At 40.5% G+C, this 26,567-nt stretch overlaps 1 protein-coding gene across 1 annotated transcript in view; it reads left to right on the top strand.

Moving 5' to 3' along the window:
- The window catches only part of CORO1C (coronin 1C), an 87,631-nt gene that overhangs the window by 22,086 nt on the left and 38,978 nt on the right, over positions 1-26,567 (top strand). Inside the window, exon 2 of the mRNA XM_017541348.1 lies at positions 9,106-9,305. Coding sequence (XP_017396837.1) covers positions 9,111-9,305 — 195 coding nt within the window. The 5' untranslated portion in view covers positions 9,106-9,110. The remainder of the gene's footprint in view (positions 1-9,105; positions 9,306-26,567) is intronic.

The following is a 26,567-nucleotide window of genomic DNA, read 5'->3' as shown; positions in this document are numbered from 1 at the left end:
AAAGTAAATTGATTTTGAAACTTGTAAATATTTCTTTGATTTGCTTACTGAATAGCTTACTGCTACATCATCTTCCTCTTTATTACTGAGATGATCTTACCATTGCAAGCAAGGGAAAGACCCTATGCAGTTTTAAGAATTTGTACTTAAAAGACTTAATGAGCAAGCAGCTTTTCCAAAGTTGAACCATTCTCTCACAGGACATTTAAAATTATATCTAGTATTTCCTTGGAATTTGTGTCTATTGTGTTCAGGATTTTTTCATTTACTCTTTTTGTTTTTGTTTTTGTTTTTTTTTTTTTTGAGAATTAGATCCTTTATAAAATGCTTTAGTTTTAGGATGACATTTTGTTGTCTAATTTATGATTTGATTAGTTTGGGACAGAATAGTTGATAATAGAACTCCTAGGTTTGATGATATGCCATCTTAATATGGAAATTTATAACAATTTTTAAAGTGGTAAAACACTAATACCATTTGACAATGCAGACAGCTCTCTTAAGAAAAGGAAGTTTTAATGTTTGGGATAGTTCCCATTTTTTCCCTTGTTTACAGAGAAATTAAACTGTAGAAATACCATGCTGAAATGAGAGAACATAAAATTTTGTAAAGGGTCCTTGATAAGTGGTGCGGGTTCTCTTATATGAAAATTCTACTCTTAGCCCATAATCGGCAGGGACTTGCTTAGGTTTTCTCCCTGGGTAGGGAAATCTATTACTGGGCTCTCAAATAATAATTGCTAACATTTATTAGACAGTATGTACTATGCTTCAGATTCTATGCTGAGTACATTATAGTTATTTTAAAAAACAGTTTTGAGATATAATTCACATACTATACAGTTCACTCATTTAAAGTGTAGAGTTCAGTAGTTTATAGTATATATGTAATCAGATAATCTGCAACCATTAACACAGTCAACTTTAGAACATTTTCATTACCTCAAAAGAAACATACCAGGCATGGTGGCTCATGACTGTAATCCAAGCAGTTCGGGAGTCTGAGGTGGAAATATTCCTTGAAGCCAAGAATTAGTTAAGAGACCAGCCAGGGCAACATGGTGAGACCCTATCTCTACCAAAAAAAATAAAATAAAATAGCCTGGCTGGCTGGGCATGGTGGCTTACGCGTGTAATCCCAGCACTTTGGAAGGCTGAGGTGGATGGATCACCTTAGGTCAGGAGTTCGAGACCAGCCTGGCCATTATGGTGAAACTCTGTCTCTACTAAAAGAAAAAAATTAGCCAGGCATGGTGGCAGGCACCTGTAATCCCAGCTTCTCGGGAGGCTGAGGCAGGAGAATCGCTTGAACTTGGGAGGTGGAGGTTGCAGTAAGCTGAGATTGTGCCATTGTATACCAGCCTGGGCAACAAGAGCAAAAACTCCACCTCAAAAAAAAAAAAAAAAAAAAATTAGCTTGATGTGGTGGCGTAAGCTTGTGATCTCAGCTACTTGGGATGCTGAGGTGAGAGGATTGCTTGAGCTCAGAAGTTTCAGGCTGCTATGAGCTATGACTGAACCATTGTACTGAGTACAGAATGAGATTGTCTCTAAAAATAATAATAAATAAATATTTAAAAAAAAATAAGAAATGGGCTGGACATGGTGGCTCATGCTTGTAATCCCAGCACTTTCGGAGGCTAAGGCAGACAGATCATGAGATCAGGAGTTCGAGACCAGCCTGACCAACATGCTGAACTACTAAAAATTAAAAATTAGTTGGGTGTGGTGGCACACGCCCATAATTCCAGCTACTGAGGAGGCTGAGGCAAGAGAATCGCTTGAACCCTGGAGGCAAGGGTTGCAGTGAGCTGAGATTGCGTCACTGCACTCCAGCCTGGATGACAGAGTGAGACTCCATCTCAAAAAACAAAAAAAAAAAAAAAGAAGGAAAGAAAAAGAAATGAAGAAATGTTATACTCTTAAGATTTAGCTATCACCTTGTATTACCCTATTTCCCTCCTACCCCACAGCTCTAAGCAACCATGAATCTACTTTATGTCTCTCTAGATTTGCCTATTCTGGATTTTCATATAAATGGAATAACAGTATGTAGATTTTTGTGACTGGTTTCTTTTCATTTATAATATTTTCAAGACTCTTCCAAGTTGTAGCATGTGTTAGTACTTCATTCCTTTTTATTTATTTATATTCTATTGTACGGGTAATATCACATTTTGTTTATCCATTAGATACAATGGATAGCCTGTATTTGGGCTGCCTCTACCCTTTGGCTATTGTGAATAATGTTGCTATGAAGACTCATGTACAAGTATTTGTTTGACTACCTGTTTTCAGTTCTTATACATAGGAGTGGATTGCTGGGTCTTATGGTAATTCTTTGTTTAATTGTTTGAGGAACTGCCAGACTTTTCTACATCAGCTGCAACATTTTACATTCCCTCCGGTAGTGTAGGAGGGTTCTGATTTCTCTGCATTCTCATCAACCCTTGTTATTCTCAGAATTTTTGATTTTAGCCATCCTGGTGGGTATGAAATAGTCTCTCATTGTGGTTTTGATTTTCATTTCCCCAGTGATTAATGATGTCCAGCAACTTTTCATGTGTATTGGACATTTGTATGCCTTCTTTGAAAAATGTCTATTCAAGTCCTTTGACTCATTTTTAAATTGGACTTTTTTATTATTGAATTGTAGGAGTTCTTTATGTATCCTAGATATAAGTGCCGTATCAGATATATGATTTGCAAAAGTTTTTATGAATTGTCTTCGATTTCTCGATAGTGTCCTTTGAGGCACAAAAGTTATAAATTTTGATGGAATCCAATTTTTCTAATTTTTCTTTTATTGCTTGTGCGTTTGGTGTCATATCTTAGAATCCTTTGCCAAATCCAAGGCCATGAAGATTTCGTATGTTTTCTTCTTAGAGTTTTATAGTATTAGCTCTTATATCTAAGGCTTTGATCTAGGTTGAGTTAGCTATTTTATATATTGTCCCAGTACCATCTGTTGAGAAGAGTTTTTCTATTGAATTGTCTTGGCACTCTTATTGAAAATCAGTTGACCAAAGATATATGAATTTACTTCTGGACTTTAATTATATTCCATTGATATATATGTCTATCCTTATTCCGTACCACACTGTCTTGTCAATTACTGTTAGTGAGGTAAGTTTTGAAATCAGGAAATATGAGTCTTCCTAACTTGTTCTCCTCTTTTTCCCCCAAGGTCATTTGGGTCTTTTTCCCTTAAGGTCATTTTTGGATCCCTTGCAATTCCAATCAATCCCTTCATCCATACTATAGAGAATTCATCTGGGAGTCTGATAGGAATTGCATTAAATCTATATTTTAGTTTGAGGAATATTGCCATCTTAATGCTAAGTCTTTTGATTTATGAACGTGGGATCTCTTTTCATTGATTTGTGTCTTTAATTTCTTTCAACAAATGTTTTAAGTTTTCAGAATGTGAGTCTTTCACATCCTTGATTAACTTTATTTCTAAGTATTTTATTTTTGATGTATTGTGAGTGGAATTGTTTTCTTAATTTCACTTTTGGATTGTTTGTTGCAAGTTTATAAAATAGGGCTAGGCACAGTGGCTCACGCCTGTAATCCCAACACTTTGGGAGACCAAGACAGGAGGATCACCTGAGGTCTGGAGTTTGAGACCAGCATGACCAACATAGCAAAACCCCATCTCTACTAAAAAGACAAAAATTTTAGCCGGTGTGGTGTAGTCCCAGCTACTCAGGAGGCTGAGACAGGAGAATCGCTTGAACTGGGGAGGCGGAGGTTGCAGTGAGCTGAGATTGCACCACTGCACTCCAGCCTGGGTGACAGAGCAAGACTCCGTCTCAAATATATATATATATATTTGATTTTTGTATATTAATCTAGTATCCTGCAACCTTACTGAACTTACTAGTTCTTTTAGTGGATTCCTTAGGATTTTCTGTATATAAAATCATATCTTCTGCATACAAAAATAGTTTTACTTCCTTCTTTCTTATCTGAATGTCGCATATTCCTTTTTCTTCCCTAATTGCCTTGCCCTAATCTGTACTGTGATCCTGAAGAGAAGTGGCAAGGGTGGACAACCTTGTTGTATTCTTGATCTCAGGGGGAAGTCATTGTTCACCATTGAATATTGAGTTAGCTATGGTATTTTCATGGATGCCCATTATCAGGTTGAGGAAATTTCCTTTTATTCCTAGTTTCTTGGGTGTTTTATTGTGAAAGGATATTTAATTTTGTCAAATGCTTTCTTTTTTTGATTCAGAGTCTTGCCCAGGCTGGAGTGCAGTGGTGCTATCTTGACTTACTGCAACCTCTGTCTCCTGGGTTCAAGCAATTCTCCTGCCTCTGCCTCCCAAGTAGCTGGGCTCATAGGCGTCTACCACCATGCCTGGCTCATTTCTGTATTTTTAGTAGAGATGGAGTTTTACCATGTTGCACAGCCTGGTCTTGAACTTCTGACCTCAAGTGATTCACCTGCTGTGGCTTCCCAGAGTACTGGGATTATAGGCATGAGCCACTGTGCCCAGCCTCAAATGCTTTTTCTGTATCTGAGATAATTGTGTGATTTTTTTCTTCTATTGATATAATGTGTTACGTTAATTGATTTTCAGATGTTGACCCAACCTTGCATTTCTGGAAAAAAAATCCCACTTGATTGTGGTGTATGATTCTAATTCTTTTTCTATGTTGCTTGATTTGGTTTGCTGGTATTGTTGAGGATTTTTTGCATCTGTATTCATAAGAGATACTGGTCTGTAGTTTTCTTGAGATGTCTGTATTTGATTTTGGTATCAGGATACTATTGGCCTCATGTAATTAGTTTGGAAGTATTCCCTTCTTCTCTGTCTTTGGAAACATTTGTAATTGGTATTTTTTAAAAGTTTGGTAGACTTCAGCAGTGAAGTCATCTGGGCCTTGTTTACATTCTTTTTTTTTTGAGATGGGGTTTCACTCTCTTGCCCAGGCTGGAGTGCAGTGCAGTGGCACGATCTCAGCTCACTGCAACCTCTGCCTCCCAGGTTCAAGTGATTCTCGTGCTTCAGCCTCCTGAGTAGTTGGGACTACAGGCATGTGCCACCAAACCCAGCTAAGTTTTTTATTTTTAGTAGAGATGGGTTTTATCATGTTGCCCAGGCTGGTCTCAAACTCCTGACCTCAAGTGATCCACCCACTTCGGCCTCCCAAAGTGCTGGGATTACAGGTGTAAGCCACCATAACCAGCCTACACTCTTATTATAGGTATCATTCCCTTCATTTTGTAGATGGGAAACTGACTTTTAGAGAGGTTAAGTAATTTGCTAATATGAATCTTGATTGTCTTATGTCAGTTACTAGAATGACAACAGTAGCTAGTATTTATGGAGTGATTAATTTTGTGTATCTAGCCATATATGGTATAGCATAAGAATCTCCTGCCACCATCCCATCACCAATTGATCGTTCAATGATCACTTCAACTTTACATGCATTGTACCCATTTTGCATAGAGAATTTGACACGTAATGGAGATTTAGTGACTTGCTGTGCTGTACCATGGCCAGGGAGTAAAGAGTACAGCTGTTCTTCTCACTTACGAGGCTGTCTGACTCTGGAGTTTGCTCTCTTAATTGCTATTCTCTGTTGTGTACCTGGAGGGCCTGAGACATTCTGTGCAAGAAAAGCAGCTATGCCACAAGTGCACAGCTGAGCCCAGATCAGACTTGACCTTGGAAGTGAATGGGCTCACACTGCCCTTTGAGCTCTGCCCTTCAAGCTCCGCTTAGACATATAGCACATCACTGTGGAAGCACTGGCTTTTCTTACTCTTTCTGCTCTGTAGCTAACATTTTACTCTGTGATTGTAGCACAAGAACTTCTATATCATTCTGTCTACTTGTATTTAGGATGAAAATAAGTATGCATAATATGGTAATAACTAATAACTTTTTTTTTTTTTTGAGATGGAGTCTGACAATGTTGCCCCGGCCTGGAGTGCAATGGTGTGATCTCAGCTCACTTTAACCTCCGCTTCCCAGGTTTAAGCAGTTCTTCTTCCTCAGCCTTCAGGGTAGCTGGGATTACAGGCGTGCCACCACGCCTGGCTAATTTTTTGTATTTTTAGTAGAGATGGGGTTTCACTATGTTGGACAGGCTGGTCTTGAACTCCTGAACTCATGATCCACCTGCCTCGGCCTCCCAAAGTGCTGGGATTATAGGCGTGAGCCACCGCACCTGGCGTGGAAATAACTTTCTGAGGTATTTTAGTATATGTGTCAGCCAGAAGATTGTATAGTATCTTTCAATGAAGACAAATCATTTTACATTTTTATATTAATCTTCATATTTTTGTGAGGTTACATGGTATCTGGCTATTTGAAGAGGAAAAATTGTCTCTTTTTTTAAGTGAAAGGCTTTCCTCAAATATCCATTCACATTTAAAGTGAGCTTCTAAAAGTTGACCTTTTGCCTGTGTAGGTGGAGGGGCACATTGAATGGTGGACGGGCACATTGAATGGTGGACCTCACTGAGGGCAGTGATGTCTGATCTCTTATGGGGTGGGGCAGGTGGTATCTTGAGAGGCAGGCGGTATCTTGGGAACCAGGAGGAACAAGGGACTGGAGGCCCCACTGTGTAGAACCAGGCTGTCAGTGAGGTACTTGTTCACACCTATACTGGGTGTCATCCAGTCCAGGGCCTGCAGTCTGGCCTTTCCTGGCTTCTGCTGGGGAGAGGGCAGGCCAGTACCCTGGTTGTGAAGCCCTGGATGGAGAAGATCTGGGTGTCCAGCTGTTCCTAATTCAGGCTTTCAGTCATTTTCTCAAGTGCCTCTCCCACATCTCTGTCTTCAGAGACACACAATTTCTCCTTGGAGTGTTCTGGGGATTCACAGTGGGCCTTGATGTCCTTCTTGTGAACTCCTCCTGAGACTTGGCTGAGTAGAGGACACTCACACTTCAGTCAGTTAAACGTGCACGACAACTTTCCATCTTCCAAGAGTTTGTTGTCACATTTGCTGTCTTGTAGGACGCTTTCCAGTCCTCTTGTCCTTTCATATCTTTACCTGCTTTTATTTTTTGCTTTCATTTTAGTGGGATTTTAGGAAGGAGTGGAGATAAATGCTGTTGTGTTTCTTTTGTAAATTACTTCTTCATGTCCTTTGCCTAATTTTCTGTTGAGTTTTAATTGTATGAATTTGTAAGAACGTTTTATTTATGAAGGATGTTAACTGACATGGTACAATCCTTATTTCTTCTACATTAATTTACTTTTGAAACACTTGCTTGAAGATGCTGGTGGGGATTGCAGTTTCTGTAACTTGTACAGATGGTTGCAGATGGTTGGGTGGGGAAGTGGATCCTGAGACCAGCTGGCTGTACGTTGGCTTTTGTATGGATGTGCTTTCCTTTTGCTTTTCACCACTTCATGGATGCTGTCTTACCTAACTTATGCTTGAGAAGTATTCATACTGATTCCGAAATGAAGGGCCCTGGCCTGTATCATTTACCGTCTCCTTTACCAAGGACTCAAAATGTATGGTCCTGGTAGTCAGCTGGGAAAGTCTGGTAATAACAGCTGGGCTGAGGAGCATGGATGCTCAATTGCCTGCCAAGGGTCTGTTACTTCAGCCCGGCTACATGCCCCCAGCATTGGAGAGAGGCCACTTACACACATGCCTAGGAGAAGGGTAGGAGACTCTGGCAAAGATAAATTCTGTCTCTGCATTTAGCAGTGGGCTCAGGACCATGAGGAAGGGAATTAGAGGAAAGGAATTAGTAACACCCCACCATGTGTCCCGTCTGACATGAGTGGACAGGTGTTAGCTCTCCTCTGTATATGAGGATCTGATTTTCAGATGAGTTGTCAATATTGAACCATGTTCCATTTCCGTTTAGGTTTTTATTCAGGCTCCTTCTGTCTAACAAACATGAACAGAATGTCCTGCAGTAGCACATAGGAAAATTACATTGGGTGCAGTTTAGGAAACCTTAATCAGGGAGGGTTGGTGATCCAAAAGCACAAAGCTTTCGGTGTCTATCAGACAGTTTAGTGGAATTTGGAGTCTGAAATGACACATAAGGAAGCCTAGGAACCTAGCTCTGTGTTACCTCGCCTCCCCAGAGTCCCTGGTATACTAGGGAAGTGGCTGCGGTAGATGATCAACTCAGTGAAAACCCAGCCTGGTTTTGTTTCCTCTCAGCAATAGCTCCTCCATTTTTCCTTTCTTCTGTCCCAACTGTTACTGCTATATCACTCCAGGCCTTCCTCAAGTCTGGTTTACTGTCAGATAGCTTCCTAGCCCAGTACCTGTCTTTGAGCTTGTTCCTACCTAAGCTGTCCAGTGTGCTTCTGCCAGATTTACTGTCATTCTAAACATCACTTTGATCACATTGCTTTCAATTTAAATACTTTTGGTCTTCTTTTCCCTGACCTAGCTCTTACCTGTTAGTCTCCTTTAGGCTGACTTTTCCTGTTTCTCACTGTGTAGCCCTTAGCACTAGGCGGTTTGGTAGTGAGTTGCTCTGATTATTACGTCTGTGTTAGATTAGAAGGCTTTTGAAGTCAAGGGTGATAGCTATGTCTTTTGAATTCCTCCCATAGTTGGTCTTCTTGAAACACTCTGGGGAATAGACATAATTCTCAGACAACAGAGTGCTGATGTCTAGGGAAAATGTTTACAAACTGAAAAATTACCTTGACAGGCTGAGGACAAAGCCACAAAATCATAACTTGTTTTTGGGCTCTTTCTTCAGCCTCACCTCTACCGGAAAACTTCACTTTGGAGTTTTCTTATGTATAAAAAGGGAAGGGTTGAAGTGCATTATCTGTCAGTTCCCACCCAGCCCCGAAAGGCTAACTTTCTTTAATCTTTGCCTTAATCTTTCAATTGAAGTTAAAACTGATGAGCTGTTTCTGGATCTTGAATTAGGACTTTTTCATTTCTTTGTAATTCTTTCCTTGATGCATTTTGCAGTTGTCTCTGGGTATGTGCTTCTAAAAGAAATTTGGATTGCAATTTGGCTACTTTTTAGGAGAGCAGACAAAATGCCATCCCATTCTGTTTTTCCTACTTGGAGCTTTTCATTTGTAAAAGTAAAGCTTTCAGTTTGGTACGTAATTCTAACATAATGCTCACTCTTTCTTTGCAGGCACGATGAGGCGAGTGGTACGACAGAGCAAGTTTCGGCATGTATTTGGGCAAGCGGTGAAAAATGACCAGTGCTATGATGACATCCGGGTTTCTCGTGTGACCTGGGATAGTTCCTTTTGTGCTGTCAATCCCAGATTTGTTGCCATAATCATAGAAGCAAGTGGGGGAGGAGCGTTCCTTGTTCTCCCTCTGCACAAGGTAAGTAATTTGACCATCCTTTCTGGTAGACACCCTCTGGTAGTCTCCATATTTTTTCCTTAATAGATTGACAGTTCACTAAGAATTGTATTTGTGAAACCATTAGACGCTGGTGTAATTTTTTTTTTTTTTTTTGAGACGGAGTTTCACTCTTGTTACCCAGGCTGGAGTGCAATGGCGCGATCTCGGCTCACCGCAACCTCCGCCTCCTGGGTTCAGACAATTCTCCTGCCTCAACCTCCTCAGTAGCTGGGACTACAGGCACGCGCCACCATGCCCAGCTAATGTTTTGTATTTTTAATAGAGACGGGGTTTCACCATGTTGACCAGGATGGTCTCGATCTCTTGACCTCGTGATCCACCCGCCTCGGCCTCCCAAAGTGCTGGGATTACAGGCTTGAGCCACCGCGCCCGGCCTAGACTCTGGTGTCATTGAGGTTAAGTTCCACACGCCTTACTAACCATATCAGTTTTTCTCTAACAGAGAATCATTAAATAGAATAGTGACCTCTGTTCTGGGCATGCTCTCTATGGATGAAAAAATTATTATAATGATGTTGTGAGCATGGACAGGCATAGGAATTTTAAGATTCGGTTCTTAATCATCCACTTTTCACACAAAAAAATTCTCTTTTAGAGTGCAGTTGTAAAAACAGGCTTTTATTCCAAAGTAAAGTTTTTAAAACAGTTACATTTTCAAATGGGCAGAAAATTGTAAGATAATATTCTCTTTTTTTGTGAAATCGTAAGGATGAGCCTTTTTTTTTTTTTTTTTTGAATAGCAAGTTCAACAGGAACTCAAGAAAATGTCCTCAATACAGATTTCAATTCTGGACAGTAATAAGTTTCAGTATAGGATTTAAACAGTGTTAACAAGTGGCAGAGATAGAGTCTTTACTGAGAATGGTTCTATGTGTCCGTCAATGTCAGTGGGGTTCCAAGCCCTCCTCCTTCCTTTATCCTCCCAGAGAGCCTGCTCCAAGGTGAGATTAGATAGGAATTTTGTGCATTTGCTGACCAGTCATGAATACTGCAGATCAAAATCTGTCGTTATTTTATCAGCAAATCCCAGAGTTGCAAATAATGAAGAAAAAAAGCTGTGAAGAGGGCTTAGAAACAGTTGTTTTCTAGTTAGCTTTTAGGAGGAAAATGAGTTTGGTGAGTCCTGAGCTCCAATGATAAGGGCTCGTTGCTGGTGAGGATGCAGATGTTGAGTCGTATGACAGCTGTTTCCACTCTGCTAAAAGCAGCAGGGGAAGTGGATCCCTGCTGTGTCTGAGCCCCTTATATTAAGAGTACATCTCATCACAATGGACCATGTGATTCTGAGAGTGGTTACAATAAAGTGAATTTCTGTCAAAGGGTTTTTTCCCATTGTATGTTGATGTTTTTTCCTTGGGAAAACTCTCATTGGGAAAATGTCCAATTCTCTTGGACTTTTGTTTCAGAGATGCTGGTGATGAACTTTTTTTTATTATAGCATCTAATTTTTACTTCAGTGACCAGATAGGTAACACAGTAGAACCATCTCCTGACAGAAGGGAGATAGATGCCTTTGGGGAACAAATTTGATACGTGTTTTCAAATGCACCTTCTTATTGGCAAAGATGAATCTTTTCATTAAGTTGAAAATTTATTTTCTATTTGGATACTTTTATTTCTGTGGAAAAAGTTGTTTTTGAGTGACAAATAAGTACACTCAAGACCAGTTGCATTTGGTCTCCACATTATTTTAGCTTATTCCTTCACCAAGAGCAAGGAACATTTGGAAACTTGACATTTTACTGGTGCGTTTTATGGCAGCCAGCTGAGAAGACAGCCATAGCTTGTCAGCTAAGGTCAGACACTGGAGCACCATTATCTGTTTTGGAGTTAAGAGTTTTTATTTCCCCTTTTATTGACTGAGGCATACATTTAAGACATTTTTTTTCTTTCAAAGAAATGGAACAAGCCAATTAAGAAGCACAAAATAGACTTATGAATGACTAATCTTCCTCTGAATTCAGATATTTATTTTCAACTTCCACATCCACAAAAGGTTCTGTGAGTTCATCTTTGCTTTTACAAACCATGAGAAACTGAGTTTCACTTATCCCATTTGAGGGAGACCTGTATGCAGTACTGAGCTCACTGATCTTATGATTTGTTTTTCTGTTATATTCAATGACCTAAACTTAATGAATATGTCCTTGTATTTTGCTCTTTAACCAGCATTACGGGAACTAGGATAGAGTAAGTTGCTTTATAAATTGTCATGTTTAGATGAGTTCTTGCTTTTTGGAGGAGCATCAAGGGTCTTTCTCAGGCTATAATACTGTCTGTGTGGCTTTGCTCCTTAAATATTAGTTTGTTTTAGAGGAGGTGATGTTGTTATAAGCTAAGCCCTGTGACAGCCATTGGAAATAAGATCAATGCTCAGGTTTCTATAATTGATAGGTTCATGTGTACTATGTGAGATTTTTGTGTATAAAAGTGTGTTTATTTGGCTCTTAGTGTCAGTATGGCATAGAGGAAAGAATATCAATCTGGGAATTGATGAGCTGTGGAGTTCAGTCCAGGCTCAGTCACTGACTTGTTGTAGGACATGGATGTGTCTCTTTATTCTTCCGCTCCTCCATTTCTCTCTCTATGACATAAGCAGCTGTGTATAAAAGTTATTTTCTGGCTGGGCACCGTGGCTCATGCCTGTAATCCTAGCACTTTGGGAGGCTGAGGCGGGTAGATCGCCTGAAGTCAGGAGTTCGAGACTAACCTGGCTAACATGTTGAAAACCCGTCTCTACTAAAAATACAAAAATTAGCAGGACACGGTGGCACAAGCTTATAGTCCCAGCTACTCTGGAGGCTGAGGCAGGAATATCACTTGAACCTGGGAGGTGGAGGTTGCAGTGAGCCAAGATCATGCCACTGTACTTCAGACTGGGCGACAGAACAAGACTCCATCTCAAAAAGTAAAAAAAAAAAAAAAAGTTATTTTCTGCCTTGGTAATTCTAGATGATGTCAGAAATGCTTCTCACTTCCCATGATTCTCAGTTATGAAGTGATTTCCAATTCAGCTGTTCAGCAAAGAAAACCCTTTTGTTCCATTTTTAACCCCCAATTCAATGTATAACTTTGGAAAGTAGATGCCTTTTTACTCCTGGCTGCTTTTTTGCTAAGGCAAGGCTGAGCCCAGCAAAGAGGAGTGGTCCTGTGGTCCCTCATGACAGTTGTGCCTGGGTAGCTCACAGAAGGATCTGCTATGGCAGGGCGTGGCCCATGAGCCCTGGAGCGTCAGGTGACATTCACCTTTCTTCTGAGTTGCTGTTCCTACCTAAGATACTGGCTAGTTAACAGGCATCAGTAGCTGGTAGAAAATAGAACCATCTTCCATGTTGTCAGAAAACCTACATTTATTTATGGAGCTGATGGCCTTCTTGATATCTACCTTATAATTTTGGCATAGTCATGAATATTTGAATAATGGTTATACATTTTACAGTTGATATTTGTTTATACAATATGAGTGAGTCTTCATATGCAATTAGTTGGTTTGATTGTCTGTAAGCTGAGTACCTGCTGTGTGCCAGCATCTGTGCCCTTCAGGAGCACTTGTGTCTAGGAAAGCATCCTAGCAGATTGCTGGTACTGAGGTGTTTGTCTCCTTGTTAGAAGTATAGCCTCAAGGAAGAAATATGATGGGAACCCTAACTACATGGTGAACCCATTAATTCCTTTTCAGTACAGGGCTTAACAATACGGGGCTCTTTACCCTGGAAAAGAGATTCCTACAACTTTAGTGTCTTAGCAACTATGAAATAGTTTTATCATGAGGTGTTGCTTTGGTTTAAAAGCAAAGAAAAACTAAATTCCCAACTATAATATGAAGTTATGTTTGAAATCAAGATAGCAAGAAATTATGCTCTAGGTGTGTGTAAGGCTCCAACATACATTATTAGCAGCTTGGGATAATTTTAGAAATGAACCTTAAGAGATGGGTATGGTTTTTAATAGTTATCTCATGGGCTTCTGAGAATATTTTCCCCTTTTTGTTTCTGGTTATAGACAGGCAAGTTAGATTTGGTGATACATTTGGGATTCTGTACATAATAATATTGAATGTGTACATGTTGGAATTAAGGTGAATTATTACCCTTTCAAAAAGGCTCCCATTTGAAAACATGGTTTTCTATGAATTTCTTTTGGAAAGCTCTTTAGTGTCAGCAGTAAATAAGGTGTATTATTGCAACTTCATGAGGCTTATGGTTAGATTCTGGAAGAATATAAAATAAGTTAGACATGGTCTCTGTCTTCCAGGACTTAAAATCTAAAGTGAAAAGAGTAATAGGGATAAATACATAAAAACACATGCATATACAAAGACACACACACATGCAGCAAGCAGCACACTTAAGAATGAATGTGTGCTATTTTAAGCATATGGTTTATGAGGTTTTTGTCAGGAAGATTTTATTAGGGAAAGTGGGATTTTTGAAGAGGTCACTCACTGCTGGAGGAAAATGGAAAGTCCTCACTCCTGAGGTGGGGTGATTTAGATTAGCACACGTGATTCCCGTTGTCTTTTGTAATGCTTCTGTCAAGCTGTGGCTTGCCACTCTGCCATGACTTTTCAAGGTGTGGCTTAGTGCATTTACTTATTCCTTAGTCCTTCGGAGGATGAATAATAGCAGTCTTGCTGAACACAGGTTGGCTTTGTGGTTTTGGCTATGAGGGATACTTCTTTCAGCTTGCCACAACTCACAAGCTGTCTTGGCTTAAAAGCACACAGGTGTTCAGCCCTTTGTGTAATCTACCACGTTGTCATGAATTAGCCTTTTTTTTTTTTTTTTTTTTTTTTTTTTTTNTTTTGTGATGTAGCCACACTAGTGATGTAGATAGAACTGAGGCATTTCCTCCCTATTGTGTGAACCATGGAGGCTCATACATACCAATGTTTCTGGATAGATACACACACAACCCCCCTCCCAACATACTTCATAACACAACAAGCCTGTAAATCCTGTCTTAAACAAGTAAGAGTGGGAGGAATCTGTTAGAATTATATACTCTTGATATCTTGACATACACTTGGGTGGAGGATGCCAACTAGATGGCTCCTGTCTTCCCAAATTGCTTGCTTTCTTCCTTAAGTATTGTGAACTGTGAAGCAACTTTGGTGAATTGAAGTGATGCCTGATTTCACCCTCACAGTAACTACCTGGGACAAGAGCTCTGCTCTGGCCAGGATGGGATGGGTATGGCCAGATCTCTGTTAGCTTTTTGGGTTGTGATCTCTTCCTGTCTACCGTGAGCTCCTTTGTTGTAGCTGTGTGGTATTTTCTTATATACAACTGTGTTTCTCCTATTTATTTTAGGAGCTGTGTGTGGGAATATTTGAGATCTTGCTTTATTTATGTCTGTGAACCATTTTCAACTCATTTTGTGGTCTTTTTCATCTAAGTTTTTATGAAAGAATTTAGCTCTGCAGAAAATCATTTGAATGACTTTTTTTTAGTTATCCCAAGGATGATATATAGCCATTGTCTTCTAGATGCATAGGATGGAAAAGAGCTTATTGCCTATAATAGCATAGATTAGGGCATTAGGACTTTAATTTCTTATAGAACCTAGGTTGATGAGGGCTGCTTTAGAATGTTTCTGTCATGTTTATTGAGGAAGAGATCTTGAGGCATTTCAGTCAGTATTCCACTAATGATGATACTTAGTGGTCTCTTCTCACTGTTCAATATCCAGCTCAGATGTTGCCTTTGATTATTTACTGAAACAGAGGAAAATCATACATTCAGTTCTCTTAGTTGCTTCTTCATACCACTAGTACCACAGGCTGCCTTATCACATTATTAAAATTATTTTCTTGTTCACTTAACAGATGGAGGGAATAATTAGAATTATATGTTCTTGATCTCTTGACTTACTTGGTTAGAGGATGCAAACTGGGTGGCTATGTATATGGTAGCCTTTTGTGCAGGTTCTCCAAAAACTTGCCTTACTATGTTGTGGTAGATAGCCTCCCACATTACATAGGGCTGGCCCGTGTGTCCATAGGGTATGGTGGAATTAATGGAATGTGAATTCTGAGACTAGTTCATAAAAGCCCACTGGCTTCCACTTTGTCTTTTTTGGAGCTGCCATGTTGTGAGGATCTCCAGCAGCTCTGTGGCAAGGTCCGTAGGACCTCCTGACAACTGCCAGCACCAACTTAACCAACCATGCGATGAGCCATCTTGAAAGTAGATCCTGCAGCCCTGTCAAGCCATCAGGTGACTGCAGCCCTGGCTCACACTATCTCATGAAAAACCCTGGGCCAGAGCCACCCAGATAAGCTGTTTTTGAATCCCTGATCCGCAGGAACTGAGTAATAAATGTTTATTGTTTTAATCAGCTGAGTTTTAGGATAACTTATTAGCCAGCAATTGGTAACTAATATATGTATTCTTAGACTGTATTACTTAACTCATAATGTTAGTTCACACAATTCATATACGAGTAATTCGGAGTGACCTAAAAGGCTTTCTGGTAGTTTTGAACACTATATTTCCACCTAGGCTTAAAAAAAAAAAAATCTGCATAGAAATGTTTCTAGGCTGGGCGTGGTGGCTCACACCTGTAATCCCAACACTTTGCGAGGCCGAGGCGAGTGGATCACAAGGTCAGGAGTTTGAGACCAGCCTGGCCAATATAGTGAAATACCATCTCTACTAAAAATACAAAAGTTAGCCGGGCGTCCCAGCTACTTGGGAGGCTGAGGCAGGAGAATTGCTTGAACCCAGGAGGCGGAGGTTGCAGTGAGCTGAGATCATGCCATTGCACTCCAACCTGGGCAACAGAGTATGATTCCATCTCAAGAAAAACCAAAAAAGCCAAAATATAATATCTATGCAGATATAAACATTCTTAAATAAGTCCTAAGTGAATAATTGAGGGATTCCTTGCAATAGCAAGAGAAAGTTATGTTACGTGGCAAGATTTTGTTATCCTTTGTTCCATGGTACCTTCATATATCCTAAAAAATGTGTTATGAGATCATAGTCATTATCTCGTACTTAACTTCAATTATGTTATTATTTTTAGGAAAGAGTGTGCAATGTTAACACTGATGGGACTAAAAGTGATGTTTTATTTTCTTCCTTATAGTTACCTGGACTTTAAAAGATTTTTTTACATCTTGAGATTTGAAAAATATTTTCAGTAATATTACCAGAGCACATACAAAGAGCTAACTATTGCTTAAATGTTTGTGAAATTTAACATGGTACTTTAGAAAAATCACATTCATTCATTCATTTACTCATTCATTAGTGCCTGCATGTGCAGGGACCTGTGCTGGGATCTTGCTTTTTTTTTTAATTTTGTTTTTTTTAATTGAGGCAAAGTCTTGCTCTGTCACCCAGTGGTGCGGTCTCGACTCACTGCAACCTCCATCTCCCAGGTTAAAGCACTTCTGCTTCAGCCTCATAGTAGCTGGGACTATAGGTGTGCACCACCACACCCGGCTAATTTTTATATTTTTAGTAGAGACAGCGTTTCACTGTGTTGGCCAGGCTGGTCTCAAATTCCTGATCTCAAGTGTTCCTCCTGCCTTGGCCTCCCAAAGTGGGATTACAGGAGTGAGCCACTGGGTTCTTGCTTTTAAAAAGCAACAGCAGTGCTTGATCTCTCCAGGGGGCACCATGTAGGTGCATGAAGTACTCTAGTACAGGGAGTGTGAGAGATCAGTTTCACCCTAGGCTCAGGAAGTAAGGAAGACATGACGGAGGAGGTTCAATCTGAATTCAGTTTTTTTTCTCTGTGTAGGAGCTAAAGATGAAACAGAAGAGGAGCCGACCCAACTTTTTTTTTAAATTAAATTTATTTTTATTTTTATTTTTGAGACAGAGTTTTGCTCTTGTTGCCCAGGCTGGAGTGCAATGGTGCAGTCTCGGCTCACCGCAACCTCTCCCTCCTGGGTTCAAGTGATTCTCCTGACTCAGCCTCCCCAGTAGCTGGGATTACAGGCATGCACCACCATGCCCGGCTAATTTTTGTATTTTTAGCAGAGTCAGGGTTTCTCCATGTTGGTCAGGTTGGTCTCCTGACCACAGGCGATTCACCCTCCTCGGCCTCCCAAAGTGCTGGGATTACAGGTCTGAGCCACTGCGCCCAGCCCTGCCCAGCCCAGCCCAATTTTTAAGCTGATAAGTTAGTAGAGGCGCTCTGTCCCCAGGAGGGCAAAGAGGAGATGGTAGGCACATTGCTCCTTCAGACTTGAGGAACTCTAGGAGTTTAGGTGGATTTTTCTAGTACTGGAGAAATAGAATGTTGATTGGAAGGGAAACAAATCATTTATGTGTGTTGTGAACTAACATTATGAGTCAAAAGGAGCTGAAGGATAGCTTTTTGGTAGAAAATCCTACATTTCTTGACCCTTTTTCTTTCACTGTCTGTGTGAATTTGGCAAAATATTTTCCTTGATTGTTATGGAGAAAAGAACTAGAGTAAGTACTGTTTCATATTTTAGGATTGCTGTTATAAGTAGATCAACATGACATCTTTCCTTTGTATCATCTTTAGGAAAAAGCAGTGACTTCTGTCATATTCATAGAAATGAGACTGCAGAATGCCAGCAGATTATATGTGGATAGTCCTCTTCATAAACAGTGTCTCAGTTTTTTCACTTGGTAGGGTGGGATCATTCCTCTGTTCTTTAGTTGCAGAAACTGAAACTCCCAAATTGAGTGGTTGTCCAAGACTGTGAAGTCATTTGTGGATTAGAACTTAGGTTGCTGAGTCTTTATTTGATTTGTATATGCATATTTTTAATTTTTTTTTTCTACTGAGTGTGAACAGTTTTTTTTTTGTTGTTGTTGTTATAGAAATTGGTCTAGCCGAGTGGTGGCTCATGCCTCTAATCCCAGCACTTTGGGTGGCCAAGGTGGGTGGATCACTTGAGGTCAGGAGCTTGAGACCAGCCTGGCCAACATGGTGAAACCCCATCTCTTCTAAAAATACAAAAATTAGCTGGGCATGGTGGCACACACCTATAATCCCAGCTACTTGTGAGACTGAGACAGGAGCATTGCTTGAACCCAGGAGGCGGGGTGGAGGTTTCAGTGAGCTGAGATTGTGCCATTGCACTCTAGTCTGGGCAACAGAGCAAGGCTCCGTCTCTCTCTCTCTCTCTCTCTCTCTCTCTCTCTCTCTCTCTCACACACACACACACACACACACACACACACACACACACACACAGAGAGAGAGAGAGAGAGAGAGAGAGAGAGAGAGAGAGAAACTGTGGTCTAATGGACATTGAAACCTTTGCATTCTTTCTCTGGGATTAGAGTTTAATAACAAAAACTAACTTGTCAGGGCTTTCATTCTGTCAGCTCCGAGAATTGTCTAAGGTTTGGAAAATACTTGGTCTATACCATGCCTTGTGAAAGTACATGGTCTATACATGACAGTGATGAAATCGCAGTAGTTCACATTTGTTGCAGGCTTCCTTTAAGTGCCAGGCGCCATGCTGATAAGTGCCTTCTCTCATGGGCTACTTGAGAGGGAATGGCAGTTTCCTGACGGTGTTTTTCTGTGTGATCCGCAGTCTCTGCCAGCACCTGCTGGATTTGCATTGGCTGCCTGTCCGCCTTACTGTGCATTGCTGACAGGCAATTTCCATTTCTACACATTGCGGTACTCTGTTTTAGACAACAGTGGCAATGCCGGTAGCCCTTTGTACAGATGTGGATGTCTGGCACTTGGTAGCTTTGGCGTTATGGGCAGAGGATTTTGTTCAGAGCCAGCCAGTGTCCTGACATGTCACAGGATGCCCCTTCACTGCCTCTTGGAATAGATTCTGTGTGATGCCTGGAGTACCTTAAACTGTCAAGTGTATGGGCCATGAAAAGCTGGGGGACAGGACTGGGAGGGGTGGAGGATGCAGGGGGAGGGCACCAGGTGCAGAACAATGACTTCCAAATTATGTCACGAGCTGCCAGCCACACGAGCGCCGCGGCCCGGCCTCATTACCACATGAAGTGCCACAGAAGGGCCTTTTCATTTTCTCCTAGTGACTGTGTTTTCCACAATCTTGCCGGGAGGGGTGGGTTGGGCACCCTGCTCACCCCTAATTAACAATGGAGCACAAAGTCTTGGCAGAAGGAACTTCCCAATGTACCCTGGGGCTATTTTTGATGACAGTGAGTGGCTGTGACTCACTGTGAGTGTGTGCCCTTGCAGATGATGGTTTCCACCCCACCCCCTCCCCTGGAGATGAGCAGGCAGCCTTTGTGCATTTCCTTGGCCAGCTTCTCCTGCTGCTGCAGTTCACTGATATGTCCACAGCAGCCGGCCCGCAGGCCTGACAGGGCTCTGACAGTGGTTTTTACCATATATGGCCATCAGAGCGCTGTGGCTGTCAGCCGGCCAGGATAATTTCCTTCCTTTCCTTTGATTGGCTGCACGGGTGGCTCAGAGAATGGTGGGATCTGGGAGTGTGTGGTGAAGAGAAGCCACTGAGTCAAGTGCAAAGAACGTTTAACTCTTTCCTGGGTTTGTGGAGAGCACGGGTCTGTCCTAAGCAGGCAGGCAAGTGCTGCCAGCAAAAGCCCTCAGTGTGTAAACATGGTAACTCCAGTGTGGTAAAGCTGCTGTATCTCAGGTAAAGAAAGATATCTGAATACAGATTACTCTGAAATAAACTCAAGATGTCATGAGCACATTTCTGCAGTCACGATTTTGCCCAGAAGCCACCTTATAACCACATGTAGCAAATCATCTGTTCCTGCCAAGTTGAATATCTTTGCCAGTTAGGGGTGGGACCTGAGTTGAGTCCAGGGAAGACTGAGCTGAGAGGGTGTGTGATAGAACACATGTCTGCTTTCTTGGTGGAACAGTGACGTGGGTTTCATTTATGACTGAGCTTGCAGCCATGCTACAGCCTACTGAATTGAGTCTATACTACAGTCCTCTTGCTTGTTTACATCTGCTAAAAGATGTGAACTGCCTGAGCCATGGAACCCAAGGCATTAACTCCCACCCACCACCAAGAAAAAAGGTGTAATATTTTTCTATTTTTCATCTCCACTTCAAGGAGGGTGGATTTTTAGTCTGAGGCCTGTGGATTAAACAGCGCAGAGCTGCAATGGGAAGGGCTAGCCCTGGAGCTCTTTGGTGGTCACAGAGGGTTTCAGTAGATACATCTCCAGTATCATTTGCTTACTGTGAGGGCTTAGACAACCAGTTTCTCTCGTTTCTGATTTGATATTGAATACTTTGATTTCCTATATTCCATTTTCAACTATAGTTCTTTTGCTTTTCAGCGTTTGCTTTCCAGCTCAGTTTTATTTTAAGTAGATTCTGGGTTCCAAGTTTTTATTTGTTCTCAGCCCAGAAGCATCATATGGAATTACTTGTCTGTAATAATGAGCAGAAAGTATTAAGTCTTGGCTTTAGAAATTCTTGCAGTCAGGAAGTTAGGAAATACAGCTACTCTGGTTGCTATCACGTACTGGGCAAGGTTGAGTAGGGAAATGTTAACTTTTCCATGTTTTTGCTTTCTGATAATAAAATCTTTGTAGTTTTGCAATAACTTCCCTCAAGTTCTTAATGGATTTTAAAATATGGTCTAATCAGTATTAAACCCAATTTTTAGTGAGAATCTATGATGCTAAAATAATTTGCTTGGCATTTTCACTTCTGTCCAAAAAGACTGCTGTTTTTTCTCACAGGCAGGTGAAGTCTCTATAGACCCATACTCCCTCTCCCCAGCAGCTTTCGTTTCTAGCTTAGCTTACCTTACCTTACAGGGTAACTCAATCTGTAGGGTTTATTCCAGAGCACCTCCTTTTACCTCAAGGTTGGTGTTTCTGGTTCCCTTAAAGTAAAACCTCCTCAGAATGTTTTGTTCCTGGGCCATGAGCTGTCACTCTTAGGGACCAGCCTGTGCATAAGTCATATATTGTGTGCACCCATCTTTTTGGTCTGCTGCTGTCTATTTTATTTCCGTGTCGCTGTCCCCTTGTCCCATGACCAGAATCACTCTAGCTCCTCCCCGTGGAACAGCAGGGGCTTAAGAAATTCCAACAAAACATGTATCCACATTAATAATACCGTCATAAGAAAAAGGAAGTTGGAAAAAATGGAAAACCCACTTCAATAGATATCCTTTTGACTCCTTTGAACTCTGCACAGTGTGAATAGAGCCCTTATGCTTGGGCTGAAAAATTTTCTACTTCTGAGCACATGTTTGACTTAACATTCTCCTTGCTAAGTTGAGGAATTCTCAGTATATATCACCCCAAGGCCAAAAATAAGTTATGATTGAAATTTGGGCACATAAAGCGATTTTGACACTCATTTTTTCCTAAAATGAAAACTTAGATGAATATAAGGTAGGGGTTTGAACAATGTGGAAATCTTTAACTGTTCCTTGAGTCAGATGATGTAAAGTATCTCTGCTTGCCTTCCCCAGGATGGGGTGGGGGCTCTTTAGGCCCTTACATCTGCGGGTGGTGTAACCAGTCTGGTTAATAGGCATAGAGGACTGTAGATCAGGAGTTGGAAAAGTACTGGAAGTGAGACAGCTGCCTGAGTTGGATTAGATAAGGGAGAAAGCAGCGTAGAAAGCAGTCTGAATCCAGCACCCTAGGAAGGTTTGGGTTTATACGATGAACTCTAGAATGCAGGCTTGGAAGAAATTGTATATGGGATAACTTGAGCTTCTTAAAGGGGAATATTTGATTTGATTTATCACTGAAATGAATGTATGTCATTTTTTATCACCATGGGAATTTATTACTTTGTGAAAACATACATTAGTTTTGAGAGAGAGCAAACCTGCTGGGTAAAGTGTTGTGTGACTTTAACAAAATGTTACATTTCCATTCTTTCAGGAACCAGTGATTATCAGATTGATCGTCTTTTTTTTTTTAAGAGACATAGTCTCGCTTTATCACCCAGGCTGAAGTGCAGTGGTGCAATCTCGGCTCACTGCAACCTCCGCCTCCCGGGTTCAAGCGATTCTCCCACCTCAGCTTCTCAAGTAGCTGGGATTATAGATGTCCGCCACCATGCCAGCTAATTTTGTATTTCTAGTAGAGATGAAGTTTTACCACATTGGCCAGGCTGGTCTCGAACTCCTGACCTCTGGTAATCCACCCACTTTGGCCTCCCAAAGTGCTGGGATTACAATCGTGAGCCACCGCGTCCAACCTGGTATATCTTATTTATCGATCCCACACCGCCTTCTAAAAATCCACATTTAAGAAGTACATTCATCCTGCATATTGAGGGCAGTACTGAGTACAATAAAAGAAATTGTTTAGTAGAGATGGTGAAACCGCGTCTCTACTAAAAATACAAAAATTAGCCAGGTGTGGTGGTGTGCACCTGTAATCCCAGCTGCTCAGGAGGCTGAGGCAGGAGAGTCACTTGAACCTGGGAGGTGGAAGTTGCAGTGAGCTGAGATTGCACCACTGCACTCCAGCCTGGCCGACAGAGAAAGGACTTTGTCTCAAAAAAAAAAAAAAAAAAAAAAAAAATACATTATTAAAAAGTAGATGGTGTTGTGTGATTTTCCAGTAAGACTGATATGATAGGAAATGCTCTTATAACTAAGAAATATCATTTCTTCCTTTTTAAAATTTAAATTAAATATTATTATTATTATTGAGACAGAGTCTCACTCTGTCACCCAGGCTGGTGTATAGTGGCATGATCTTGGCTCACTGCAGCCTTTGCCTCCCAGGTTCAAGTGATTCTTGTTCCTTAGCCTCCTGAGTAGCTGAGATTATAGGCACCCACCACAACGCACAGCTAATTTTTATAATTTTGGTAGAGATGGAGTTTCACCATGTTGACCAGGCTGGTCTTGAACTCCTGACCTCAAGTTATCCACCTGCCTCAGCCTCCCAAAGTGCTGAGATTATAGGCATGAGCCACTGGGCCTGGCTGTATTACTATGTTTTTGAAACAGGGTCTCACTCTATCACCCAGGCTGGAGTACAGTGGCATGATCATAGCTCACTGCAGCCTTGACCTCCTGGGCTTAGGTGATCTTCCCACCTCAGCCTCCTGAGTAGCTGGGACTACAGATGTGCGCCACCACACCTGGCTAATTTTTATATTTCTTTGTAGGGACAGTGTTTCACGATGTTGCCCAGGCTAGTATTTCTTAAGCGGTATGTTAAATTTAGTGTGTCTGAAGAGGAATTTTTTTGCAGAGTTATTTAAGTTATGAACTTTACTTTTGAGAGCAATTTGATAAAGTTATATTTTTACTGATGATTACATTTTGATTTTCATTCCTCTTCTCCCTCTAAAATGCCCATTGGAGGAAATGTTGCCTAACTTTGTGGATTTAGTTCAAGCATCAGTCTCCAGGAACTCTGCTGTGTTTTGGCTACTTCAAGATTTTTACGGGTCTTCCCCAAAACAAATGATAGTGCTTGTATTGGGGATGTTTTCCGCCACAGTGAAGGTTGCTAGCTGGAACATGCTCAAAGCCATCACCCTCAGCCCTGGCCAGCCACTTGGAAATTGTGCCATTACACCTCTCCCTTGTGCCAGCTGTATACATGCTTTGGAAGCTGAATTTTCCCTTCGGCTCATGTTGCTTGGCTCTGGTCAGGCTACTGGATCTTTCAGATAATAATGTCTGTAAGCCGGTGTCTTGACCTATTTCACCCATGTCCCATGAGTTTATAAACTGGCTATAGGCCAGAGCCTTTGGGAAACTTGGTGCTGGCCATTTTTGCCACTTGTTGGGTTGACATGCTAGTAATCCCAATCATTTGGAGTTCTAACTAGAGAGGTATAATGAAAGCTATCCTATGGTGTGATTGGGACTAGTAAATAATCAGTGAATCAAAATTTATTTAAAGAAAGGAGTCTAAATGGCTATTACATTTTTAGTTAAACTACCTCAATTCCATGCTAGAAAAAGTAGTAATATTCTAGAGGAAGCAACAGAGGTGATTTATCCCTAGTGAAATAGTGGACTGATCTGTTACTAAAGTGAAGTTTTTCTATCTCTAAGCCTTGGAAGATTGGTGGGAGGTTCTTAAATAAGTCATTTTTTTTGTTTAAAAAGATATCTAAAAGCTGGCTTTAATTCTTGTGCATCTTCCTTTCAGCCTCTGCATTCATTTAAATTTGCTGCTTAGAGGTGCAGGTAAGCTGTGCTGTCACCATGGCATGTGGTGGATGTCTTTCTGAATGGCCCCTCACAATCTAGCTAATTATACGTGGATTCTTTGGTTTATCCACTACATGATAAAGGAGTATGTGTCGTGTGGATGAATGAGAATTGTGTTCTCATTAGATCCTAGTGCAAAATGTCTTTCAGAATGATGTTTCCTCATCTTACCATTTACGGCCATTATTAATATGGTTTCCTTCAGTCTCCATGAACTGGAGCTCTCAGCAGTTTGTAAGTGCCCAACTTTGCATTTTTAATAATGTATGCTGATTTGGTGAAATATGTTGTGCTTTTGTTTTGATTTAATTATGAGTGAGATGATATTTGGAGGTATAAGCCCTTGAAAGCAGGATAGCTAACACTTGTCTGTGTGTTTGTGAACATCCAGCATGCCAAATAATCAGTGTACCTTTAAAATGCCATATAACCTGATACGCTCTTCTCATTTTTGTTCTTTTATCACTGTCAGATATTTAGTCAATTGCTTTTCTCTTGTGCTACAGTAGAATACTACTTTCCCTATTTTATTTATTTTAATGATTTATGATGACATCACAACCAGAGGAAGCAGCTGCTTGTAGAATATCATTTTTTATTAACTCTGTGTTTCTGGTGGCCAGTTGCCAATAATTTTTAACATTACTTGTGTGCTTTTTTTTTTTTTTTTTTTTTTNACTCATGGCATAGTGGAAATTTTTTTTCCCCATCCAAATCTAGTATGGTTGGTCAGTGATATTTTAGATCTTTGCTTCTTGACTTTCTCTGTGCCCCAGTTTCTTTATTTAGAAAATAGGGTAATAAAGCTCTCACATCATAAAGGTTTTCATGAGAACAAAGTTATCAAGGTTTTCAGACAGGTCCTAGGATGTAATTTAAGTAATTAAAAAGTGCTGGCCATTATTTTTTGTTTTGATAGAAAGGATGGAAATAGGTGGCAGTTGCTCTTTTAGTGACATTCAGGTTCAAGAGAAAATGTTGAGCTCTAGTACTTTCAGGCTGCATATTTACTGGGGCCGAGCTGTAAAGGCAGTAATGCTTATTATTATTCTCAAATATCTTAACTGAAGAATACTGGTGAATAGCTATTGACTTTTAGCCAGGGTTATTTAATTTTAACTTCAAAAAAGAAGTCATTTAGTAAGAAACTTCTTAGTATGTAATGAAGAACAACTAGTACTAGTACTTCCAGATTCCCCTCAAAATTGCTTTGTATTTGAACAAGAGCTCTTCTTAGCCCAGATTGAAAAAAATCATTTGGTGTTCTTGGAAGTTTAGAGCTCAGTACTATACTTGGCCATCAATAATGCAACATGTGGTTTCCTGAGCAGAGCCTAGGAATGCAAAGACCCTGACATAAAACAAAACAATTCAGGTAGAAAAGCTTTTTTCCTTGGGAGTAAAAAAAAAAAAAAAAAAAATTAAATGCAAAGTCAATAACAATGCATTGGTGTATTTCTCAACTTTATTATATTTTTAATTCTTTTTTTCAAAATAAGAAATGTATTAAACAGAACAGGCATGGTGCCTTACGCCTGTAATCCCAGCATTATGGGAGGCTGAGGCAGGTGGATCACGAGGTCAGGATTTCGAGACCAGCCTGGCCAAGACGGTGAAGCCCCGTCTCTACTAAAAATACAAAAATTAGCCAGGTGCAGTAGCAGGTTCCTGAATCCCAGTTACTTGGGAGGCTGAGGCAGGAGAATTGCTTGAATGGGAGATGAAGGTTGCAGCGAGCCGAGATTGAGCCACTGCACTTTAGCCTGGGTGACAGAGCAAGACTCCATCTCGAAAAGAAAAAAATATATCAAACAAATAAAATAATAGGACATGCATATACTTACAAGATTAAACAGATGTTAATATTTTGCCATATTTGTTTCATATCGCCCCTTTTTGAAGAAAGTAATAAAGCATAACAGATAGAGGTAAAATACCATTCCCACGTATTTTCTACTTCCCCAGAGGTAATCTTTTCCTCAAATATTTACCATATTTTTATCACATATATATTTATCTGTAACATGTACTTTTATTTCTTGTCTTAAACTTTTATATCACTATTTCTTCCCATACTAAAGGACAATGAAATT

Source organism: Cebus imitator, unplaced genomic scaffold (genome assembly GCF_001604975.1).
Source record: "Cebus imitator isolate Cc_AM_T3 unplaced genomic scaffold, Cebus_imitator-1.0 Scaffold8, whole genome shotgun sequence".
Taxonomy (NCBI): Eukaryota; Metazoa; Chordata; class Mammalia; order Primates; family Cebidae; genus Cebus; species Cebus imitator.
This window is presented reverse-complemented; position numbering and strand designations above follow the sequence as displayed.